Here is a 21,549-nt window from a genome sequence, read left to right as displayed (position 1 = left end):
ACAGGTGTGAAAGCACCCTTAAATTTGACTTGAAGAAACCTGCAGAAACCCTGCATACCTTTAAGAGTTTCTTTTTCTTTTAGGAGAAAAATGTTAGAAACCTGTAACTGGTGACTTCTATAGTAGGAAATACAAATACTATGCACGTCATTGGTTACCGGTTTCCATCATTTTTCAAATCATCAACTTTTGTGTTCAACAGAAAGGTTTTGAACAAGTGAAGATTGACTAAATGCTGATTATTATGAGTTTTTGGGGTGAGCTATTGCTTTAAGATGTTTTTAAAAATACATTCCCAGATCTCTCAAGGTTTTTTTTTTTTCTTCACTCTCCTATCGTTGAAAGTTTTTTTCCCCGCTCCGCTGTCGCCACTGGCTTGCATGGTTCAGGATCTGTAGAGTTACGCTCTCAGTAATGATTTAAACCAGTGTTTCTCAACTGGTGGGTCGCGACCCAAAGGTGGATTGCGGGAACATTTTCAGTGGGTCGTGGAGTGTGTGGTCAAAAAAACCAACAAAAGTTTAATTTTTTAACTTATTTGGCTTATACCGGACTTTTATTTTGAAATTCGTGCGTATGACGTTTGACATCTGAAATTTTATTTAATTACAGCAACAAATATGTCGTAGCGCAAGTATGAACCCAAATATGTAATGTATGGATTTACATATATTGACGACAAAAAAAGACTTAAAGCCTCAGTGTCATATGTAGTAAGGTGCTCTCACAAGAGAGCATGAAACCTTCTAAATTAAAACAACATTTAGTAACCAGAAAACTTGTTTTATTAACAGTTCCGTTTAGTTCATAGTAACTGAACATTTCCTAATCACTGTTTACAGTATTTGTAGTTTTTTCTCTGTAATATTTTTATAATTTGATCCATGTTGTTAAATAACAGCAGTAAAATAGTGTTTATTTTTAAGTCTTTGTGAATGTCTTATGATTTATCTGTCACTACTTGTGTATGTTAACAAATAAATACAAATTGATTATAATTCCTTAACTTATATTATAGTTTTTGGGTCGCGGCTTGATGACCATGTAAAAATGTGGATCCCGTGGCCAAACCAGTTGAGAACCCCTGATTAAAACCACACTGAACTGAGCTAAACTGAACTGAACTTAAACACTAAAAACTGAACTACCCATGATCCAGTTACTATGACCATTTATGTAAAGCTGCTTTGACACAATCTACATTGTAAAAGCGCTATACAAATAAAGCTTGAATTGAATTGAATCTCTTTTCTTTTCTCTGTATCTTAGCTCCAGAGAGCGCAGTGCGACGTTGAGCAGCAATCTGAACGCTCTGGAGAAATCCCAGGGTGATCTAGAGAATAAACTGGGCTCAATACAAGACCAGCACCAACAGGATGCCAGCAAACTGAAGATCCAGCTGGCCCAAGCCGAGAGCCGTACCAGAGACCTGCAGAAGGAGGTACGATCTGGTCCAACAGGACTTAAGCTGCAAAAACAGCAACAATATTAAATGCCTCAATATACTCCATGCAGAGTTTCTGTTTGCTCTTTTGAGTGGTAAAATTAGGTATACTTCTGAATAGCAATATACAATATTGTTTAGTGTTAACTAGATGAGCGTCTTAATAGATTGTAGGCTTATTTTAGGTGAATTGATCTCTTTCTCTCTAGTACGACGATACTCAGAGTCTCCTGTCTGATCTACGGCAGCGCTATGAACAGACGGAGCAGGAGAAACGCTCAATCAACGATGAGCTGGAACAGTGCAAAGTCAACCTCAAACTCCTGCAGGACAAGGGCAGCAATGTGAGTCCCACAACATTCGCAAATCCTAAAACACACACTGCATTTCAGGCAGAATTGAGATCCAGCTCGTTTAATTAGCTGTCGGCTACATCACAGCATTTAAAGCAGATGTCAGCAGCCAGCGATAGATCTAACTTCAGATTAGCACAGCTCTGGAAAACAGAACACATATACAGCACAGTTTTGTGGGTTGTTAGCAAATATTTTGTTGCTAGCATCAACATTTTTAGATTCAACACGCTAGAGAGACATAGAGAAGAGGGATCGTATGTGCATTCAAGTGTTTTTAAAGATATCTGCATATGTGAAGTCTCAATAGGCTTTTGATGTTGGTTTGTTTTGTCCGCTTTTAAGTATACAGTTCTCAGCATAAATGAGTACACCCTTCATAGGATCCTTTACAGTAATATATTTGTGCAAATACAGTAGATAAATCTGTACCGAAGACAAACTGGAACAAATGTATTAAATAAATACAATTTTAATAAACAGGAAAAATGTTGAGAAACAAAACAAAAAAAAAGACTTCAATTAAATATTTTATTCCTTTTTATTCCTAAAGATTTTCAGTGACCAAACTTAGTGTGAACAGATTGTCCATATTTTTCTGGAGATAATTGTTTATTAAAACGGTTTAGTTTAAATGCACCGGAAATACTTGGTTATATTCAATAAGAAATGGATACTAATACTTATTTTCATAAGGAGGTGTTCTCATTTATGCTTAGCACTGTATATGGGTCAGAGACAAGTTTTGGTGTCTGTATCAAATTTAATCTATAATAATGATTTTAGATCAATAGAGAGCATATGAAACTCAAACAATGTGCCGTTGTTTTAAATTGCATTAAAAATAATAATAAAAAATCAGTGAAATAATGTTTAAAATATTTTCTATTTATAATGTTATATTTACAGTTAAAGTCAGAATTATTCTTCTTATTATTATTATGACCAAAAGAGCAAAGACATTTTCAGAGTATGTCTGATAATATTTTTTCTTATGAAGAAATTCTTATTTGTTTTATTTCAGCTAGAATAAAAGCAGCTTTTAATAATAAATAAATAAAATTAGGGTCAATTATTCACACTTTAAGCTTTTATTTCTCGATAGTCTACAGATCAAACCACTCTTATTCAATAACTTGCCCAATTACACACTGTGGTCTCATTCAAAACATCTGATTTAATACCACTTATGAAAGTGGTTCAAATTAGAATTGACAACATCCGATTCCATGCGGTTTGGGCTGTTCACACTGTCTGGACAGATTCAGATCACCAGTCACATGTGGGCAAAATAAATCAGATTTGGGCCACATTTGCCTGCAGTGTGAACGCAGCCGAAGTCATCAAGTAATGCCTGATAGTATTTTTGGTTTATAAGCTGTCACTCTGTATGACATTGCAATGGGCTGCTTCTGTAAATAATAGTAAAATCTACAATTTGTTTTAACTACAAAATACATGAATAAAAATATTAGGGCACATTGTAATATAAAGAGAAAACAATTAAGCTCACTACATGAAAATCCATTTTTGTCTCTGACCCATATATATTAACCATTCTCAGACTTTTCACTTTCAGGTTCGTTTTCATCACTAAGACCTAACGGGACTATTTTCTAGTTTCCTTTGGCACTTTTATTACAGTTAATTACAGATTTTTGGCCATTTATGCATTTCATTTTTTTGGCTTGCGTATGGTTCAGTTTCCTACACACCACAATAGTGTCCACCTTAACATCCCACAGTTCCTTCAGTACAATCCCCTGCCCACTGCTGATTGAGTCACACTTTCTGTATTGTTGATTTTGTAAGTTTAACACTTATTGTTAGGGATGCACTGATTTTTCAATCACTGAAAATTATCTGCTGAAATCGAAAGAGAAAAGAAAAATGCCTGACAAAACAGCATGGCTCGTTCATGCTTTCGCGGGTTTGAAGCAAATGCATAAACTGTGAATTGCTTAAACTATTTAGTTAAATTTAAAATACATCTTTTCAACAGTTTCCTAGTTGAAAAGATGCCCCTAGCACGTCTGTGTTATTCGACCGTTTGAAACTTTATAAATAGCTCAAAGGACTAAAGACTCGATCTCTTTCTTGATTTTTGTGTTATTTAAACAGATTTGAATGCAGCGAATCGAGGATTAATAAACATTTGCAAATCACCATCATTTATAGTTTGTTGCGTGGGTGTTGAGATCCCGATCTATTTTTGAATAATCATGCAGTTTACACTTAATGCATTAATGAAGGCTAAACAAGTAGTGACACAAAACACCTTTAATAACCTTAGAAACCCACCACATCCCGAATAACCCACCACAACTTTTTGCCATCATCATTATATTTTACAGGAAAGCCTAAATGCTTTAATACACGCATACCTATCAACCCTCCTGTTTTTCCCGGGATTCTCTTGTATTTTACAGTTCTATCCTGCTATCATCCTGTAAAGGTATTTTCCTGTTTTTCTCTTGTATTTTTTAACCTTTCTATGAAGGGCGGCAATAAAGAGCCAATCCTCCATATACGCAACTTATACCTCCAAACCACCAGGGGGCGCCCCTTGCTTTTTAATGGGAGTCTGTTCTGTACTTTTGTTGTATTTAGGCATGAAAACACTTTTAAAAAAAACAGCAGGATTCCCTCCCTTTCCATTACATGCGCCGTTGCCCCTCCTATGCAATCCTCAAAAAAGTCATCTAGCAGTGCGTGACTGTCAGCTGACGCAGTCGATAGGGATAATCCGCTTGTTAAGTGTGACGTCACCCGGAGCAGCTTCCGGGTCCAAGCGCTCTATTCAACTGAATAGGGAGATTCGTGAAATGGTAATAATAAGCGTTTACAAAGCGATTTAATACTTTCGAAAGTCAGGATCGCAATATATATGTCCATGCCTAATATCCGATGGCCATAAAGTAATTCATTGTTTTATAAATTGTTACATTTTTGGTATTTGTTATGCAGCAAGCCCAGAGATTGTTGTGTACACTATGACTTTATGTAAAATTAACTTTAATGTGTGATATGAATAAAAAGTGATCATAAACGAATAATTTCTCCACTCAAATGAATGGCGGCTTGGACCCGGAAACAGTATTACATACGTCACAAACACGTCACCACTTAACAAGTTTTGATTTGAATAATGTGAGGGAGTCGATGTTTCTGATGGCAGGTGGTAGTGAGCTCCAAAGCCGGGGAGCAGAGCGGCTGAATGCTCTATTGCCCATAGAGGATAACTTGATTCTTGACTAATTCTTTATAAAAGCTATTCATTTCAATAGGCTAAACTTGTTGCCAATTTTTAAATGTATATTTATTTTATTCTTTGTAAATAATAATAATAATAAGCATAAAACTTATTACTGACTGTTTAACTGTTAATTTACAATGAAACTGCTCCAGATGAACATATTTAGTTATTTTAATATAGTATTTAATCTAATATTAATTTGGGGATTTTTGTGGGGGTGAGAGGGGCATATCCCTGATGTTCACATCCCAATGTTGACAGGTATGTACATGTGATTTGAATGATGATTAATGATTAATCTACAAGTTAAAAAAAAGTTTTAATCCGCAGGTTTCATTTGTTCCAAACCGTGGCTTGTGATCCGTACGGATCAGCTGTAGTTCGTTACACCCCTATTATTTAATAAAATAATTATTACAAAGCTGCTTTTATTTTTTGGAATCAGCTTTTAGCCAAGTGCATTCAGACTTTTCCTTTTCGCTGCAGAATTTAAATGTCAGTGCATCCCTACATATTTGAACTATTTTCTAAAGTCGATGAAAATAACCCCTTCGTTTGCTGTGATTTATCAATGCACACTGTCCTCGTTCCTGCTTCTAGATGTGTTCGTGGTTTTCTGGGGCTTTTTATATTATCGTTTGTGTTGATTTTGTTGTCAATCCTCCCCACTGCACTCTTTTTTATTTATGTTTCTATGTTTGATGTAGTTGTACGACTCCCCCAGCTTGATTTTCATTCAATAGTTTGAAGATTGATTTTTTGTTTTATTTGTAATATCCCTTCCCTCCTCTAGCCATCCATATTGCAGCCTGTCCAAGCCATTTTCATCGGTCTATTCCTGGCTTTGCTGTATTGGTGCTTCGGCCAGTTGTGGTAGAAAGGTACACACGCTCCTGTTGAGTCAGTGTTTTGTGTTCTCTGTATATATCATCATGTATATACGACTTGTGCATGGCAAACTCTCATCCGTCATCTCTGCATCTGCTTAGCCACAAAATCCCTTTTTTTGGTGCTTGGCGTCACTTCGGTCGGGGTCACCGTCTACTAACCCAAGTCATATTAACTCTCCATCCTGCTTGGATCACTGTAATGGTCACATAAATCTCTGCATTGGGGATTTTGGATGCTTTCTTTTTTCTTCTGTTTTCTTTCGGGGCATTTTCATCATCATATCATCTTTCTTTTGCTTTTCTTCTTTACTTTTAATGAGTTTAAAGGCATATTTCACCCAGAAATGATCATTCTGTCATCATGTACTCTGCTTCGTATTGTTTCAAACCTGTATGATTTCCTGTTATTTAAAGAAGACAGAAGGAAGAGGCTTGGGAAAATGCCCATGCTGCTCATTTCAATGCAATTAAGGCATAAGGTGATTGGTTAATCCAAAAATAAACAGTCATAGAAATTTTTATAATATAGGTGTTATATAGGTGTTTGCACTGATTATATTTGTTATGCATATATAAATGCATGCATGCTATATATATATATATATATATATATATATATATATATATATATATATATATATGTAGTACAAGTATAATACAAGTTATTTAAAAAATAAAATACATATATATTTATATGTAACTATTTTATTAGTTTTGTTTTATGCATACGTGTGTATTTATATAGACATAGAAATATACAAATATTCTGTTATAAACATTATGTAAAAGCAAAACTCTTATCTATTGCAGGGAAACAATTCTACATTTTTAAATACACTTTAAACATGTTTTAAACACCTTTCAATCAAACATCTAAAACATCTAAAAATCCTTTTGACCCCAATTTTTTGACTGTGTGTGTGTGTGTGTGTGTGTGTGTGTGTGTGTGTGTGTGTGTGTGTGTGTGTGTGTGTGTGTGTGTGTGTGTGTGTGTGTGTGTGTGTGTGTGTGTGTGTGTGTGTGTGTGTGTGTGTGTATATATAAATGTGTGTGTGTGTGTGTGTGTGTGTGTGTGTTTGTAATGCTATACTTGTGAGGACCAATTCATGACAAAACACCTTTTAAGTGAGGACATTTCGATAAAGTGAGGACAAAATTGAGGTCCTCACTTTATTTAGCTCAATAATGGCTCCAGGGGGGCTGGGCATCATGCTGTGGGAGTTTCCCAAATGTCCTTATTTTAATAGCAAATCATGACACTAGGTGTGTTTGCTTAATTCTCCTGAGCTCCCCCTAAAGGCAGACGGGTTTACGGCAGCTTTTTTAATTGGCTGCAAGAGTATGACTCTTCAAGGTTTCTGATTGGACGGTTCGCTCATTGTTCGGTCGGATTGATAGGCTGAATGATAGACCAATGGAATATGCTCTTTTTAGATGTTTTGACATTAAGACCATATATGTAAATGACAATGCGCTCACGTGGGCCGGATTAAAGGGATCGGTATAGCGGAAGACAGAGGCTGCATCAACACCACAGCACCTGCGAGGCCAGGTACATGACAAGGACAACACGACAGAGTAAGTCATGATTTTAATAATAATTCATTAATTATTAGCTCATGCTGTCGAGCAATTAAGTAACTAATTAAGTGTTGACTCATGTATTTGTATCTGAGTACTGCCACAGTCAGCTGTTCCTCAGTGAACACCTTCATTCACCTCAGCTGATTAAGATATAACATAGGAAGATATTCAGCTGAGTTTAGTTTGTTAGTGAGCTGTTGAAGTCTGTCTGTAACGTTACCTGAGGGAGAGATCGCTAATGACGGCTGAGAGAGAGAGAGAGAGAGAGAGAGAGAGAGAGAGAGAGAGAGAGAGAGAGCAGCGCAGCAGTGGGGGAGGGGAGCTGCTCTCTCTCTACTCCTCAACCATCAATTAATGAACTCTCATTAACAGCAAACAGCTGATTGACACTCAACGCACGATCATAATCACTAATAACATTTACACTTCAGTTTCTGATTATATTTGACTCAGTTTTATAACTTTTTTAAAAAAATAAAACTTATATTTATTCCTAAAGCAGCATCCTGAATGCATCATGACTTAAAAACAACCTTAAAATAATGTTGTATATAATAATTATAACATAACTTACAATACATTATAATACTTCATACTTTGAACTACATATTTGTTCTCATAACTTTTAAGAGTAAGCTAGATTAAACAGCAGAGTAAAACTGTATACTTTACATCTGCACAGTACTGAGCTGCATCATACTCTGTGCTTTTTCACACAGTCCTTGATTTTATTTCAAGGTAGATGTCTTCAACAGGTGTTTAAGTGTGACTACATTGACTGCTATAAGAGTTAACGAGTTAACAAGTGTTGGAGAGCAGGCGCCGCCCCTCCCCCACTGCTCTGCTCTGCTCTGCTCTGCTGGGGGATGGGGGAGGGGCGCTGCTGCTGATCACACACACACACAGCAGACTCTACACCTGTAAGCTGAGCTGGCCTTCATCAGCTCACAGTCACTGTGTGTATTTAAGACATCATATATTCTTACATATTAATAAATATTAAGCCACTGAATATCAAGAAGTGGGGAAAAAATAGGACGCAATATTAAAAAAAATTGATCTACATATTTTTTTCTATGTCCTAAACCATGATAAAACCTCCCAACTTCTCATTTTTTATCAAAGCATGTTTTTAACTTTGCAGACATTATTGCAGCATCATCAGACAGTCACTAAACTGCTATCAGGAGGATTTAACTAATCACAGTGCCATGTTAGACATCACATTTTTACATGACCAACAATTCATCAACCACTGTAAAATATCAATGAAATATTTCAAAATCTACATCTGAATGAGCTGAGGGAAATCTGCATTTAGTCATTTTAGCTATCCAATGCACTGAATCTATGAGCAGTTATAATAATTAGGACACATGTTTGTTGTCATCACTTTGTAAAGCAGATTAAGACTGTTTGCTTTAGGTCTGCACAGTACTGAGCTGCATCATACTTTACACTTTCCCACACTGTCCTTGATTTTATTTCAAGGCAGATGTCTTCAACAGGTGTTTAAGTGTGACTACATTGACTGCTGTAAGAGTTAACGAGTTAACAAGTGTTGGAGAGCAGGCGCCACCCCTCCCCCACTGCTCTGCTCTGCTCTGCTCTGCTGGGGGATGGGGGAGGGGCGCTGCTGCTGATCACACACACACACAGCAGACTCTACACCTGTAAGCTGAGCTGGCCTTCATCAGCTCACAGTCACTGTGTGTATTTAAAACATCATATATTCATACATATTAATAAATATTAAAACACTTTCCCACACAGCCCTGGCTTTATCTAATGGGCATTGTCTTAAACAGTTCTTGATATCTTGTGGCTGTTTAAAAGAATACTAAACTTCTCTTACTTTACATGAATCTGACAAATCCACTTAAAATCATTATGACCACATTACAGAACATTTCTCTGCTGGTATAATGCATCATACTCTTAAAGGCTTTGACCTCAATTAGGCAAGTATTATAATGCATTGTAACTTTTGAATATTTATCAGCTCAGATGCATTGTTAAATTATAAAGAGGCAAACAGAACTGTGAGAAATGTGTTCTTCACCTCTCATCTAGCTGTTTTTGTTTTCAGCATGATATCTAAGAGACATGTTTGCATATCTCCTGTTAAATGTTCTCTGTGTTAGATTAATAAATTAATAGCTAGATTATTAGTTTTCTTTCATCTTTGAGTTGATGTAATAATGTTTAATTACAGATGACAAAAAAGAAAAACCAAGAGTGATGAGGGGGAGCAAGATGGACAGAAGAGAGATGAGGAAGAGGAAATAAGCAATGCTTCTTATTTTGTTAGTGACATCTCTACAGAGGTAAGTTAAATGTTTCTAAAGTATGATCAAAAGATTTTCCCCCAAGAAAATGACATAAGCAATAAATATGAAGGCCTCATTTTGATCCTCTGTGAGTACACAGCCCCAGTGCCTGTCATTAAATGACCAGTGATTTTCTGATGTCATTATTTTTGCTTAATAAATAGCAGGTATAAACAAATTAATGGAAAATAGCAAATGACTATAAACCCAAACCCTAACCGTATTTAACTCGAACCCTTGATATGGGTGTGAAGGTTAGGTGAAAACCAACACAATGTTTGAAACTATTGCACATTTAACAGAATATTGAAGTGATAGTTCAACCAAAATTTAACTCTACCTAACATTTACTCCACCTCATGTGTTTTCAACTAAGATATTTTGAAATAATCTGGATACAAGAAGCTATTGACATTCATAGCAGGAAAAATCTGGAGCTACTAGTGTAGACTACAGGTACAGCCACATTTACAGGTGCTCTGCAGTGTTTTACAGTGCGCACAGTGAAAGAAAAGCCGATTTTACAGCAATATTGACCTGAGCATTATTACACCATTAATACACCATAAATGGATAGTTCACCCCAAAATGAAAGTTTCCCATTCATTTACTCACGTCATCCAAGATTGATTTTTCTTCAGTAGAACACTAAGCGATGTTTTATAAACAAGTTTGGGGAGGAGCACGATCAGTCTTTGACGAGGCTAATTCATCAACCTCACAATCATTCTATTATCCAGTCAACTCAAGAGGAGACCCCTATAAATATTCAAACACGTCATACGTCTGTTTTCTCTCGACTTCAGCGTTGGTACATTCAATTAATGTAACCTTGTCCAAACAGCAAATTTTCATGAGGATAACACTGCTCCTGCAAACTCCAAGCTGATGTCCAGCGTATCAGCACTATCAACAGAGGCCGCGGTCTTAACTAAGGCCCGCCACGCTGCCGCTTTTCCAGACGCCTGCAACAAACCTGAGCCGCGCCCCAGTTTCGGCAACCACCGGCACAGATCAATCGAGTGCCATGCCGCCGCTCTACACGGCGAAGCGCCACCATCGGCCAATTCGCCATGACAGCTCAAGCACATCTCCGCTACAGCCCCATCCATCCCCCACGCATGGAGCATTTCCACTAACTCACAGCGGGAATCTGCCTTAGTACCGCCCGCATTGCCACTGCTTTTGTGGCGGCAAAATTAGGAATAACAAGCCTATTCTGCCCTCGTGCTGCTTGCAGATTAACCAGGTAAAAACCGCTTGTTATACATTAATCATATGTGCACCGTATTAAGGTCGCATCAACTCAATGATTTCAGTTAATGTTTATTTTTATAGTGTCTGTAGTGTACTACTTCAACATCAAAGGCAAACACTACAGTTTTACACCTGTATAGCACAGGACAAGGCAGTCAAGAGCAATCGATTGCCGATCACAACGCCGTGTATAGACTTTCTCCCATAGATTCATCGTCTAGGTACTTAACATGTATAAACTTAAATATGTTATTACCGTAAACACAGACATAATCTTTGTTCTGCAAGTGAAACAATTAATGAATTGTAATAAAAATAAAGCAGAAAGAAAATAATAAGTAATAGACATATATATAAAATAAATTGCTTAAATTTAATAAGTAAATATAAAGCAATCACACCAAGCTGATAAGCAATTTCAGCTCAAAAATCATCCAGAATCACATGTCTAGCTTACCCCACCTATTTTCACAGCGATTTAACTTGCAATTTCACTCGATATAATTGAAGGAACTCCTTTCAAAACCTTCGGCTACTCCTCAACGCTCCTTGCACTACATTAAGTTCCTTTAAGTCTATCATTTAAGTTTTTCATAGAAATTTCCCAGAGATGGGTTGCGGCTGGAAGGGCGTCCGCTGCGTAAAAACTTGCTGGATAAGTTGGCAGTTCATTCCGCTGTGGCGACCCTGGATTAATAAAGGGACTAAGCCGACCAGAAAATGAAATGAATAGAAATTAATTGTAAAAGTCAGTGGAAATGCCCCATCATTGCCCCCTTTTACTATTTCTACCCCTAAGCCTTTTCAAATCCTTGATCTTTAATCCCTCCAAGGAGTTATATCATAAGGTTGCCGCTGCTAGCAGCAATTGCCCACTGTAAATTTATGCATCACTGCTAGCGCAGTGACTGCTCGCACTGGAGACGCACACCTTATTACACACAGCTGCCAGTGCAGTGACCGCTCCAACAGGAGTCGCACACTTTATTATCATGCACCACTGCAAGCGCAGTGACCGCTTCTACGGGAGACGCACACCTTATTACACACTGCTGCTAGGGCAGTCACCACTCATACGGGAGAAGCACACCTTATTATTATGCACCACTGCAGGTGCAGTGACCGCTCCTACGGGAGACGCACACCTTATTACACACTGCTGCCAGTGCAGTGACCACTACTACAGGAGTCACACACCCTATTATTATTATCCATCACTGCAAGCGCAGTGACTGCTCCCACTGGAGATGCACACCTTATTATTATTCATCACTGCAAGCGCAGTGACTGCTCCCACTGGAAATGCACAGATTATTATCCATCACTGCAAGCGCAGTGACTGCTCCCACTGGAGACGCACACATTATTATTATCCATCACTGCAAGCGCAGTGACTGCTCCCACTGGAAATGCACACTTTATTATTATTCATCACCGCAAGCGCAGTGACTGCTCCCACTGGAGATGCACACATTATTATACATCACTGCAAGCACAGTGACTGCTCCCACTGGAGATGCACACTTTATTATTATTCATCACTGCAAGCGCAGTGACTGCTCCCACTGGAGATGCACACATTATTATCCATCACTGCAAGCGCAGTGACTGCTCCCACTGGAGATGCACACTTTATTATTATCCATCACTGCAAGTGCAGTGACTGCTCCCACTGGAGACGCACACTTTATTATTATCCCACTGGAGATGCACACTTTATTATTATCCATCACTGCAAGTGCAGTGACTGCTCCCACTGGAGATGCACACTTTATTATTATCCCACTGGAGATGCACACTTTATTATTATCCATCACTGCAAGTGCAGTAACTGTTCCCACTGGAGATGCACACTTTATTATTATCCCACTGGAGATGCACACTTTATTATTATCCATCACTGCAAGTGCAGTAACTGTTCCCACTGGAGATGCACACTTTATTATTATCCCACTGGAGATGCACACTTTATTATTATCCATCACTGCAAGTGCAGTAACTGTTCCCACTGGAGATGCACACTTTATTATTATCCCACTGGAGATGCACACTTTATTATTATCCATCACTGCAAGTGCAGTAACTGTTCCCACTGGAGATGCACACTTTATTATTATCCCACTGGAGATGCACACTTTATTATTATCCATCACTGCAAGTGCAGTAACTGTTCCCACTGGAGATGCACACTTTATTATTATCCCACTGGAGATGCACACTTTATTATTATCCATCACTGCAAGTGGAGTAACTGTTCCCACTGGAGATGCATACTTTATTATTATCCCACTGGAGATGCACACTTTATTATTATCCATCACTGCAAGTGCAGTAACTGTTCCCACTGGAGATGCACACTTTATTATTATCCCACTGGAGATGCACACTTTATTATTATCCATCACTGCAAGTGCAGTAACTGTTCCCACTGGAGATGCACACTTTATTATTATCCCACTGGAGATGCACACTTTATTATTATCCATCACTGCAAGTGGAGTAACTGTTCCCACTGGAGATGCATACTTTATTATTATCCATCACTGCAAGCGCAGTGACTGCTCCCACTGGAGATGCACACCTTATTATTATTCATCACTGCAAGCGCAGTGACTGCTCCCACTGGAAATGCACAGATTATTATCCATCACTGCAAGCGCAGTGACTGCTCCCACTGGAGACGCACACATTATTATTATCCATCACTGCAAGCGCAGTGACTGCTCCCACTGGAAATGCACACTTTATTATTATTCATCACCGCAAGCGCAGTGACTGCTCCCACTGGAGATGCACACATTATTATACATCACTGCAAGCACAGTGACTGCTCCCACTGGAGATGCACACTTTATTATTATTCATCACTGCAAGCGCAGTGACTGCTCCCACTGGAGATGCACACATTATTATCCATCACTGCAAGCGCAGTGACTGCTCCCACTGGAGATGCACACTTTATTATTATCCATCACTGCAAGTGCAGTGACTGCTCCCACTGGAGACGCACACTTTATTATTATCCCACTGGAGATGCACACTTTATTATTATCCATCACTGCAAGTGCAGTGACTGCTCCCACTGGAGATGCACACTTTATTATTATCCCACTGGAGATGCACACTTTATTATTATCCATCACTGCAAGTGCAGTAACTGTTCCCACTGGAGATGCACACTTTATTATTATCCCACTGGAGATGCACACTTTATTATTATCCATCACTGCAAGTGCAGTAACTGTTCCCACTGGAGATGCACACTTTATTATTATCCCACTGGAGATGCACACTTTATTATTATCCATCACTGCAAGTGCAGTAACTGTTCCCACTGGAGATGCACACTTTATTATTATCCCACTGGAGATGCACACTTTATTATTATCCATCACTGCAAGTGCAGTAACTGTTCCCACTGGAGATGCACACTTTATTATTATCCCACTGGAGATGCACACTTTATTATTATCCATCACTGCAAGTGCAGTAACTGTTCCCACTGGAGATGCACACTTTATTATTATCCCACTGGAGATGCACACTTTATTATTATCCATCACTGCAAGTGGAGTAACTGTTCCCACTGGAGATGCATACTTTATTATTATCCCACTGGAGATGCACACTTTATTATTATCCATCACTGCAAGTGCAGTAACTGTTCCCACTGGAGATGCACACTTTATTATTATCCCACTGGAGATGCACACTTTATTATTATCCATCACTGCAAGTGCAGTAACTGTTCCCACTGGAGATGCACACTTTATTATTATCCCACTGGAGATGCACACTTTATTATTATCCATCACTGCAAGTGGAGTAACTGTTCCCACTGGAGATGCATACTTTATTATTATCCATCACTGCAAGCGCAGTGACTGCTCCCACTGGAGACGCACACTTTATTATTATCCATCACTGCAAGCGCAGTGACTGCTCCCACTGGAGACGCACACATTATTATCCATCACTGCAAGCACAGTGACTGCTCCCACTGGAGACGCACACCTTATTATTATCCATCACTGCAAGCGCAGTGACTGCTCCCACTGGAGACGCACACTTTATTATTATCCATCACTGCAAGCGCAGTGACTGCTCCCACTGGAAATGCACACCTTATTATTATCCATCACTGCAAGCGCAGTGACTGCTCCCACTGGAGATGCACACATTATTATCCATCACTGCAAGCGCAGTGACTGCTCCCACTGGAGACGCACACTTTATTATGCACCACTGCTAGTGCAGTGACCGCTCCTACAGGCGACGCTCGCCTTATAATGCACCACTGCCAATTATCATAGATCACCACAGAATCTTTATAGATCATAGATCTTACTACTGCATGAGCCCACATATATTTTGCTTAGTACATACACTTCCATATCCAGTAACCACTACCGTCGGAACTCGTATACACTTCTCTGCCACAGCAATGATGGCTCTATTGAAACAATATAGATCGCTCTTATAGCAGTGACCAATCACATATACGATGCATCAATTTGTTTTCACCAGCATTGGTTCAGTTGCACATAGAGATTAACGAACTTGCGTGTGATGTGAATAGCTCCTAACGTCTTTATTCTGAGATAACCAGTCTAAATTAATACACTTGCATGAAGTAAATCTTACCTCAAAGCTTTTACGGGGGCACTTTTTTTGCACCATCTCCCCATGCCCATATTGCCCATGCCTAAATCCACCACTGGCTGATGGTGAGTAAATCTAATTTGGTATTTGGTTAATATTATCTGTGGTTTTTGGGTATTGTTTTTTCGTAATTTTTTTTCTTACTTGTTTTACAGAGAGTGAAAATAATAGAAGCTCGTCTTCTAGATCCTGCCAGGAGAGTGAAGTCCAAAGCACTGAAAAAGGTAAGTCACAAGCAGTGTTGTGCGGGTTACTTATAAAAGTAATTAGTTATAGTTACTTTTCACAAATAATAACTGACTTAGTAACTTAATTTTATCATTATAAAAGTAACGAATTTCCAGGGAAATAAACTATTGCATTACTTTAAAAGAAGCTTGTAAAATAAAAAGCACACAAAATGTCCGGGCGCATCTCAATACATTAATATGTTTAGAATATTAAGAAAATTAGAATATTACTGAAGACCAATAGAAACAAAATTATCACAGTAGTGTTGGACTGCTGTAAACCAATACTTGATCAGGGATGTTTTTGCACAAAGAACTCCTGCATTTTGACGTGGCATGGGGTGTTGAATAGGGTTGGGTACTGAAACCCGGTGCCATTATAGCACTGGTAGCTTTTTAACCGGTATGTACCGGATCAAATCAGCATATGAATTTTGGTGTCACTGGTGCTGCGACAAGGACATAAGAAGAAAGGGTGCATCAAAGGCACACATAGGTACGCGTTTTCACACCATCTCTAAACATTTAATTCTAAACAACTTTGAGGAATACAGACTGGCGATGTCAGGCGTTTGTTCTTGTTGCTTAGGGAACGGACGCACACAGTACAGCGCATTCGGTGAGCGAGAGCGACTCTTCAGATCAACATGCATGATCACGTTCATCAAATTCGCTTAAACTAAGCGTTCCAAAGCGGATTTTACACAATTAAATAAATTATTATAAAACATCCTGCACTATTCTATACTATGTTAATGTTCATCTGGGACAATGTGAGTCATCTATCCAAATAATTATTTTATTATAATATGATCCTTTTTATAGTGGAACAATAAATCATAATAGATATTTTAGAACTTGCAAGCCCATATCAGAAAAGGTTGGGACAGTGTGAAAACAAAAATAATAAAGAAATAATTTCTATATTTGCTTTGGCTGTATCTCAATCAGATCATAATTACAATTACCTTTTGACATCTCCTGTTTCACATCATCACATCATTATTTTACCAGTTTACCTGATTACTGCCCTAAACTGCTCCTGTCACAACTGCTTCTGGAGTGTTGCAAAAACCAAAATTGGAATACGTGTTTATTAAAAAAAAAGAAAGAAATCATGAGGAGCACATTAAATAATGTTTGTTGTACTGTCTGCAATGAGATACAAGCCAAAGTAAATTTAGAAATCACTACTTTATTTTTTTATTTGCATTTTCCATACTGTCCCAAATTCTTTTGATTTGGGGTTGTATAATATTCACCACAACTGGCCAACAAATAAGACTAAATATGCATTGGCTTCTTGGGCAATGTAACATAAATGTAGTATAAATATTACAGTATTATGTTTATAATTTATATTAAATATAAAAATAACATTGACATCTTTCCATGGTTGAAACACAGATTTGGTGATTGTATAAGATATTGTACATGTAGCATGTTTCTATCAACAAACTTACTGTTTATTCATGTTTTAATCTTGGTATAATATAAATAAATTGATTTTGTGACCACTGTAATCACTGCAGAGTACACTCTCGCTCTCACTGACACCGTATGCCCGAACCTCTGGCTCCATTCACGGCAAGCTGATCATATTGAAATGTAATTTGTAAAGTACTTAGTCAAAATACACTGACATGATTGACTTGTCTCACTACTATTGGTTATTTCCGCATAAACAATACTAAACTAGTTTTATTTCTTTAATATAGAGGCTCCGTCTACCTCTTTGAAAGTGTCACTTGTGTTTTTAGCCAGTCATCATCAGCTATGTGGTTGTCACACCCCTACACACACATGCCAGTCATCATCATATTACCATCATCAGTTGGTAATGATGTAGTATTGCAGGAAACCGTAATTTATTACTCGTTTATTCATAATTCCATTATTCACATCCCATCGTCTTTTGGATCGTTATAAATTTTCCATTTAAAGTTGTTGTGCACCTCCCTAGTCAATATATCTGGCCCATCCAATGAACACAAGAATGCACAGAAATCTTTTTAGAAACTTTATTCAGATCAAATCTGCAAATGCGTTTGAAGACCCACAACCAGAGAAAAATGACCACAATGTGAAACCTGTCAAATCATCTTACTGTAGATGTATTTAGCTGTATTCAAATAACAGATCCCTGGACTAGGTACTAGCACTTAAATACAGTAATAATTAAACACTTTTTAAATGTGGGTTGATTTATAAGCAGCATCGCTTCTGCCTGGAGAGTTTTTGTTATGATAACAAACCAATTCTGCCTTCCAACATTGAGTTGCCTGTTGCTTTTTCCAGAAGACTCTAAAATGAAGACACATGTCCATTGTCCATGTACCCCTGTCAGCCACCAGCGTCACCTCACTCAAACTGGTCAGTATGTGGTTGTTTATTTCAGTGTGTTGTTGAATCTTCCTGTTGAAAGATAATAAATGAACACTGTTTTGTGCTGTTGTGATTCCAGAAGACTCTGATAATGAAGACACATGTCCCCGTACCTCTGTCAGCCACAAGCGTCACCTCGCTCAAACTGGTCAGTATCTGCTAGTTTACTTCAGTGTGTTGTAGATAGGGCTGGGCGATATTCAAAACAAAATGTATCACAATATCATGTTTCATATCATTCAATACCGATAATTATTGAATATTTTTATACATTTAGGAATATTAGGATTTTTTAACCACTTTATTTTAATTTACCAACATTACTAAGGCAGATAGTTTTAATAGCATTTAACTATGCGAACTATGCAAACATTAAAACAAAAGATCTCAAACATACGTGTTGAAGAGACACTTAAACTTGATTAATAAAATGTTAAATGTTTGCAATGATGAAGTGTAAATGCTGAACAATCAAAGCAAACTTTAAGGTAGATCAACATCTGTAAGGTGTGAATAATAATGATACCGTAAACCTCAAACTCTGTCAACAACACAAATTATGATCATCAAATCTGAGCTTTAGTAAAGGAACTAACCATCATTATTCAAACACACACTGCAACATTACAGATAGTGAAGTTAAATGATTACAATACCCCTATGCTGAAACTCTTTCAGATGTGGAGCTAGAGGCTGGGATGCACAAGAAAAGAAACCAAAAAGCCACTCTGGCGCTGCATCCATTTAATTTACAATCTCCTCCCTGCTGCCAGCCACCGCACTCATTTTCACATGTGTTGTTATTCTGACCTGAAGTGATAAGCGCAAGCACGTGGTTTCGGTTTCCTCGACCATTTACAATGGGCTCGCGCTCCCCTGGCGTTTCTCGTAACTAGGTGACCATCAAGCGTTTTGTCAGAGGATGACAAACAGAGAACATTGCTGCAGCTCCAGTGCAAGTTTATGGAGAAAAGTAAAAGGCTCTGCAGTGTTTGGATGCGCTATGTTTGTCTGAGGTCATTAGTCTGCCATTATTACTGAAATGTGTGTATTCCATAAAAAGTTTGAAGTAGATTTGTTACGGTGCGCTCACGGCATTCGGAAAAGTTTAGATATTTTTAACTAGCGTTACGTGTGCGGCGTTTGCATAACATGTGCGACCATTGGAAATGACAAACTGAGACCCTAAGCTTATTGGCACTGCTTCCAAGGCGCGCGCTCAGCAGACACATTTTAATAAAACTGTAGCGATTCATACCGAAACTACATACCAAATCTTTTTTATTGATATTGACAACGATGTTCAGTCAATAAATATCGATACCGATTTTACCACCCAGCCCTAGCTGTAGAATCTGCGTGTTGACAGATAATAAATGAACAGTGTCTTGTGCTGTTGTGATTTCAGAAGACTCTGATAATGAAGACACATGTCCCCGTACCTCAAGTTCTGTCATCACTGGCCAGAATCAGGAGATCATTCAAATGATGACAGGTAACACAGAAGGATCACTCAGTTGCTCTCCTGCAAAACAAACACACTCATTGGTCTTAAGAACTGAGCCTTTTCATTTGTTCCCTAAGGATTGACTGCTCATAAATTTAAATTCAGTCACCAAAATGTAGATTAGGCTTAGATTAAACTTGAATCTGAAAATCAAGTCTGATTACTGCTTGTTTAACTGTTAGTTGGTGAAACTAGTATTTAAGAGAAAGTCTTAAGGGGATTAATTCACCCAAAAATGTCATTTGTTGTTAATTTACTCACCTTCAGCCCATCCAAGATGGTGACTTTAGTCCTTCGGCCTCAATGCTGTTGCCAGCCTCGCTGCTGTCACGGACGCCGCCCTTTCTATTCTGCCGCTCTAGACTTGGATATAACTGAGGGCACGGGTGGTGAGGGTAGTGTCGCGGACGCCGCCCTCTCTATTCTGCCGCTCTAGACTTGGATATAACTGAGGGCACGGGTGGTGAGGGTAGTGTCACGGACGCCGCCCTCTCTATTCTGCCGCTCTAGATACGGATATAACTGAGGGCACGGGTGGTGAGGGTAGTGTCGCGGACACCGCCCTCTCTATTCTGCCGCTCTAGACGCGGATATAACTGAGGCGCGGGTGGTGAGGGTAGTGTCGTGGACGCCGCCCTCTCTATTCTGCCGCTCTAGGCGCGGATATAACTGAGGGCGCGGGTGGTGAGGGTAGTGTCGTGGACGCCGCCCTCTCTATTCTGCCGCTCTAGATACGGATATAACTGAGGCGCGGGTGGTGAGGGTAGTGTCGTGGACGCCGCCCTCTCTATTCTGCCGCTCTAGGCGCGGATATAACTGAGGGCGCGGGTGGTGAGGGTAGTGTCACGGACGCCACCCTCTCTATTCTGCCTCTCTAGACGCGGATATAACTGAGGGCGCGGGTGGTGAGGGTAGTGTCACGGACGCCACCCTCTCTATTCTGCCTCTCTAGACGAGGATATAACTGAGGGCACGAGTGGTGAGGGTAGTGTCGCGGACGCCACCCTCTCTATTCTGCCTCTCTAGACGAGGATATAACTGAGGGCACGGGTGGTGAGGGTAGTGTCACGGACGCCACCCTCTCTATTCTGCCTCTCTAGACGAGGATATAACTGAGGGCGCGGGTGGTGAGGGTAGTGTCACAGATGCTGCCCTCTCTATTCTGCCGCTCTAGATGCGGATATAACTGAGGGCACGGGTGGTGAGGGTAGTGTCACAGATGCTGCCCTCTCTATTCTGCCGCTCTAGACGTGGATATAACTGAGGGCGCGGGTGGTGAGGGTAGTGTCGCGGACACCGCCCTCTGTATTCTGCCGCCCTAGGCGGCCGCCTAGGTCACCTCTTTGGACGCGCCGGCCATGATCACTTACTCTAAATGCAATAACATCACAGTAGTTCTTGCATTTTGGTGATTGGCTAGTTTATTTTGACGATTGAGGGTTTAATCAGGTTATTGTGTGGTATTAATGAAGGGTTTGATGAGCGCTGGTGTCTGAGTGTGAGATTTTCAAGCTGTTTCCTCACCGTTTCTTTGATCATTTTAACATGCACACCTCACATTAGTGCAGCACGTAGAGAATTGATGAACTAAATGATCAACAGGCTCTATATTATGATTTGGCATATAGTTAAAACAACTAATGTGATATTG

General features: G+C 39.1%; 2 protein-coding genes and 1 long non-coding RNA gene across 33 annotated transcripts in view; 2 read left to right on the top strand and 1 right to left on the bottom strand.

Moving 5' to 3' along the window:
• Positions 1-21,549, top strand: part of slmapa (sarcolemma associated protein a) — a 119,880-nt gene that overhangs the window by 93,650 nt on the left and 4,681 nt on the right. For 6 of the 12 annotated variants that reach the window (XM_087272766.1, XM_087272763.1, XM_087272772.1 and 3 more), the window contains 3 exon segments: positions 1,270-1,441; positions 1,654-1,788; positions 5,847-5,934. In XM_087272766.1, the coding sequence (XP_087128892.1) occupies positions 1,270-1,441; positions 1,654-1,788; positions 5,847-5,930 (391 nt within the window). In that variant the 3' untranslated portion in view covers positions 5,931-5,934. 12 annotated transcript variants of the gene reach the window in all.
• LOC147841912 (uncharacterized) overlaps positions 7,426-21,549 on the top strand; it is a 14,740-nt gene continuing 616 nt past the window's right edge. The window contains exons 1-8 of one of the 20 annotated variants that reach the window (XM_087274321.1): positions 7,426-7,521; positions 9,743-9,854; positions 10,702-12,773; positions 15,051-15,841; positions 15,932-16,000; positions 18,305-18,379; positions 18,471-18,539; positions 19,800-19,886. In XM_087274321.1, coding sequence (XP_087130447.1) covers positions 18,316-18,379; positions 18,471-18,539; positions 19,800-19,886 — 220 coding nt within the window. In that variant the 5' untranslated portion in view covers positions 7,426-7,521; positions 9,743-9,854; positions 10,702-12,773; ... (1 more) ...; positions 15,932-16,000; positions 18,305-18,315. Of the gene's footprint in view, positions 7,522-9,742; positions 9,855-10,701; positions 16,039-18,304; positions 18,380-18,470; positions 18,540-19,799; positions 19,887-21,549 lie in introns of those variants that run through there. The other 19 variants (XM_087274324.1, XM_087274320.1, XM_087274322.1 and 16 more) reach the window with 19 other exon arrangements.
• Positions 18,014-19,969, bottom strand: LOC147841913 (uncharacterized). Its single transcript, XR_015503043.1, has 3 exons — positions 19,834-19,969; positions 18,505-18,580; positions 18,014-18,421 (listed from the first exon to the last, which is right to left on the bottom strand). It is a non-coding gene; the product is annotated as an uncharacterized LOC147841913 (long non-coding RNA).

The sequence above is a fragment of the Danio rerio genome, chromosome 11 (assembly GCF_052040795.2).
Source record: "Danio rerio strain M-AB ecotype USA chromosome 11, GRCz13ab, whole genome shotgun sequence".
Taxonomy (NCBI): Eukaryota; Metazoa; Chordata; class Actinopteri; order Cypriniformes; family Danionidae; genus Danio; species Danio rerio.
This window is presented reverse-complemented; position numbering and strand designations above follow the sequence as displayed.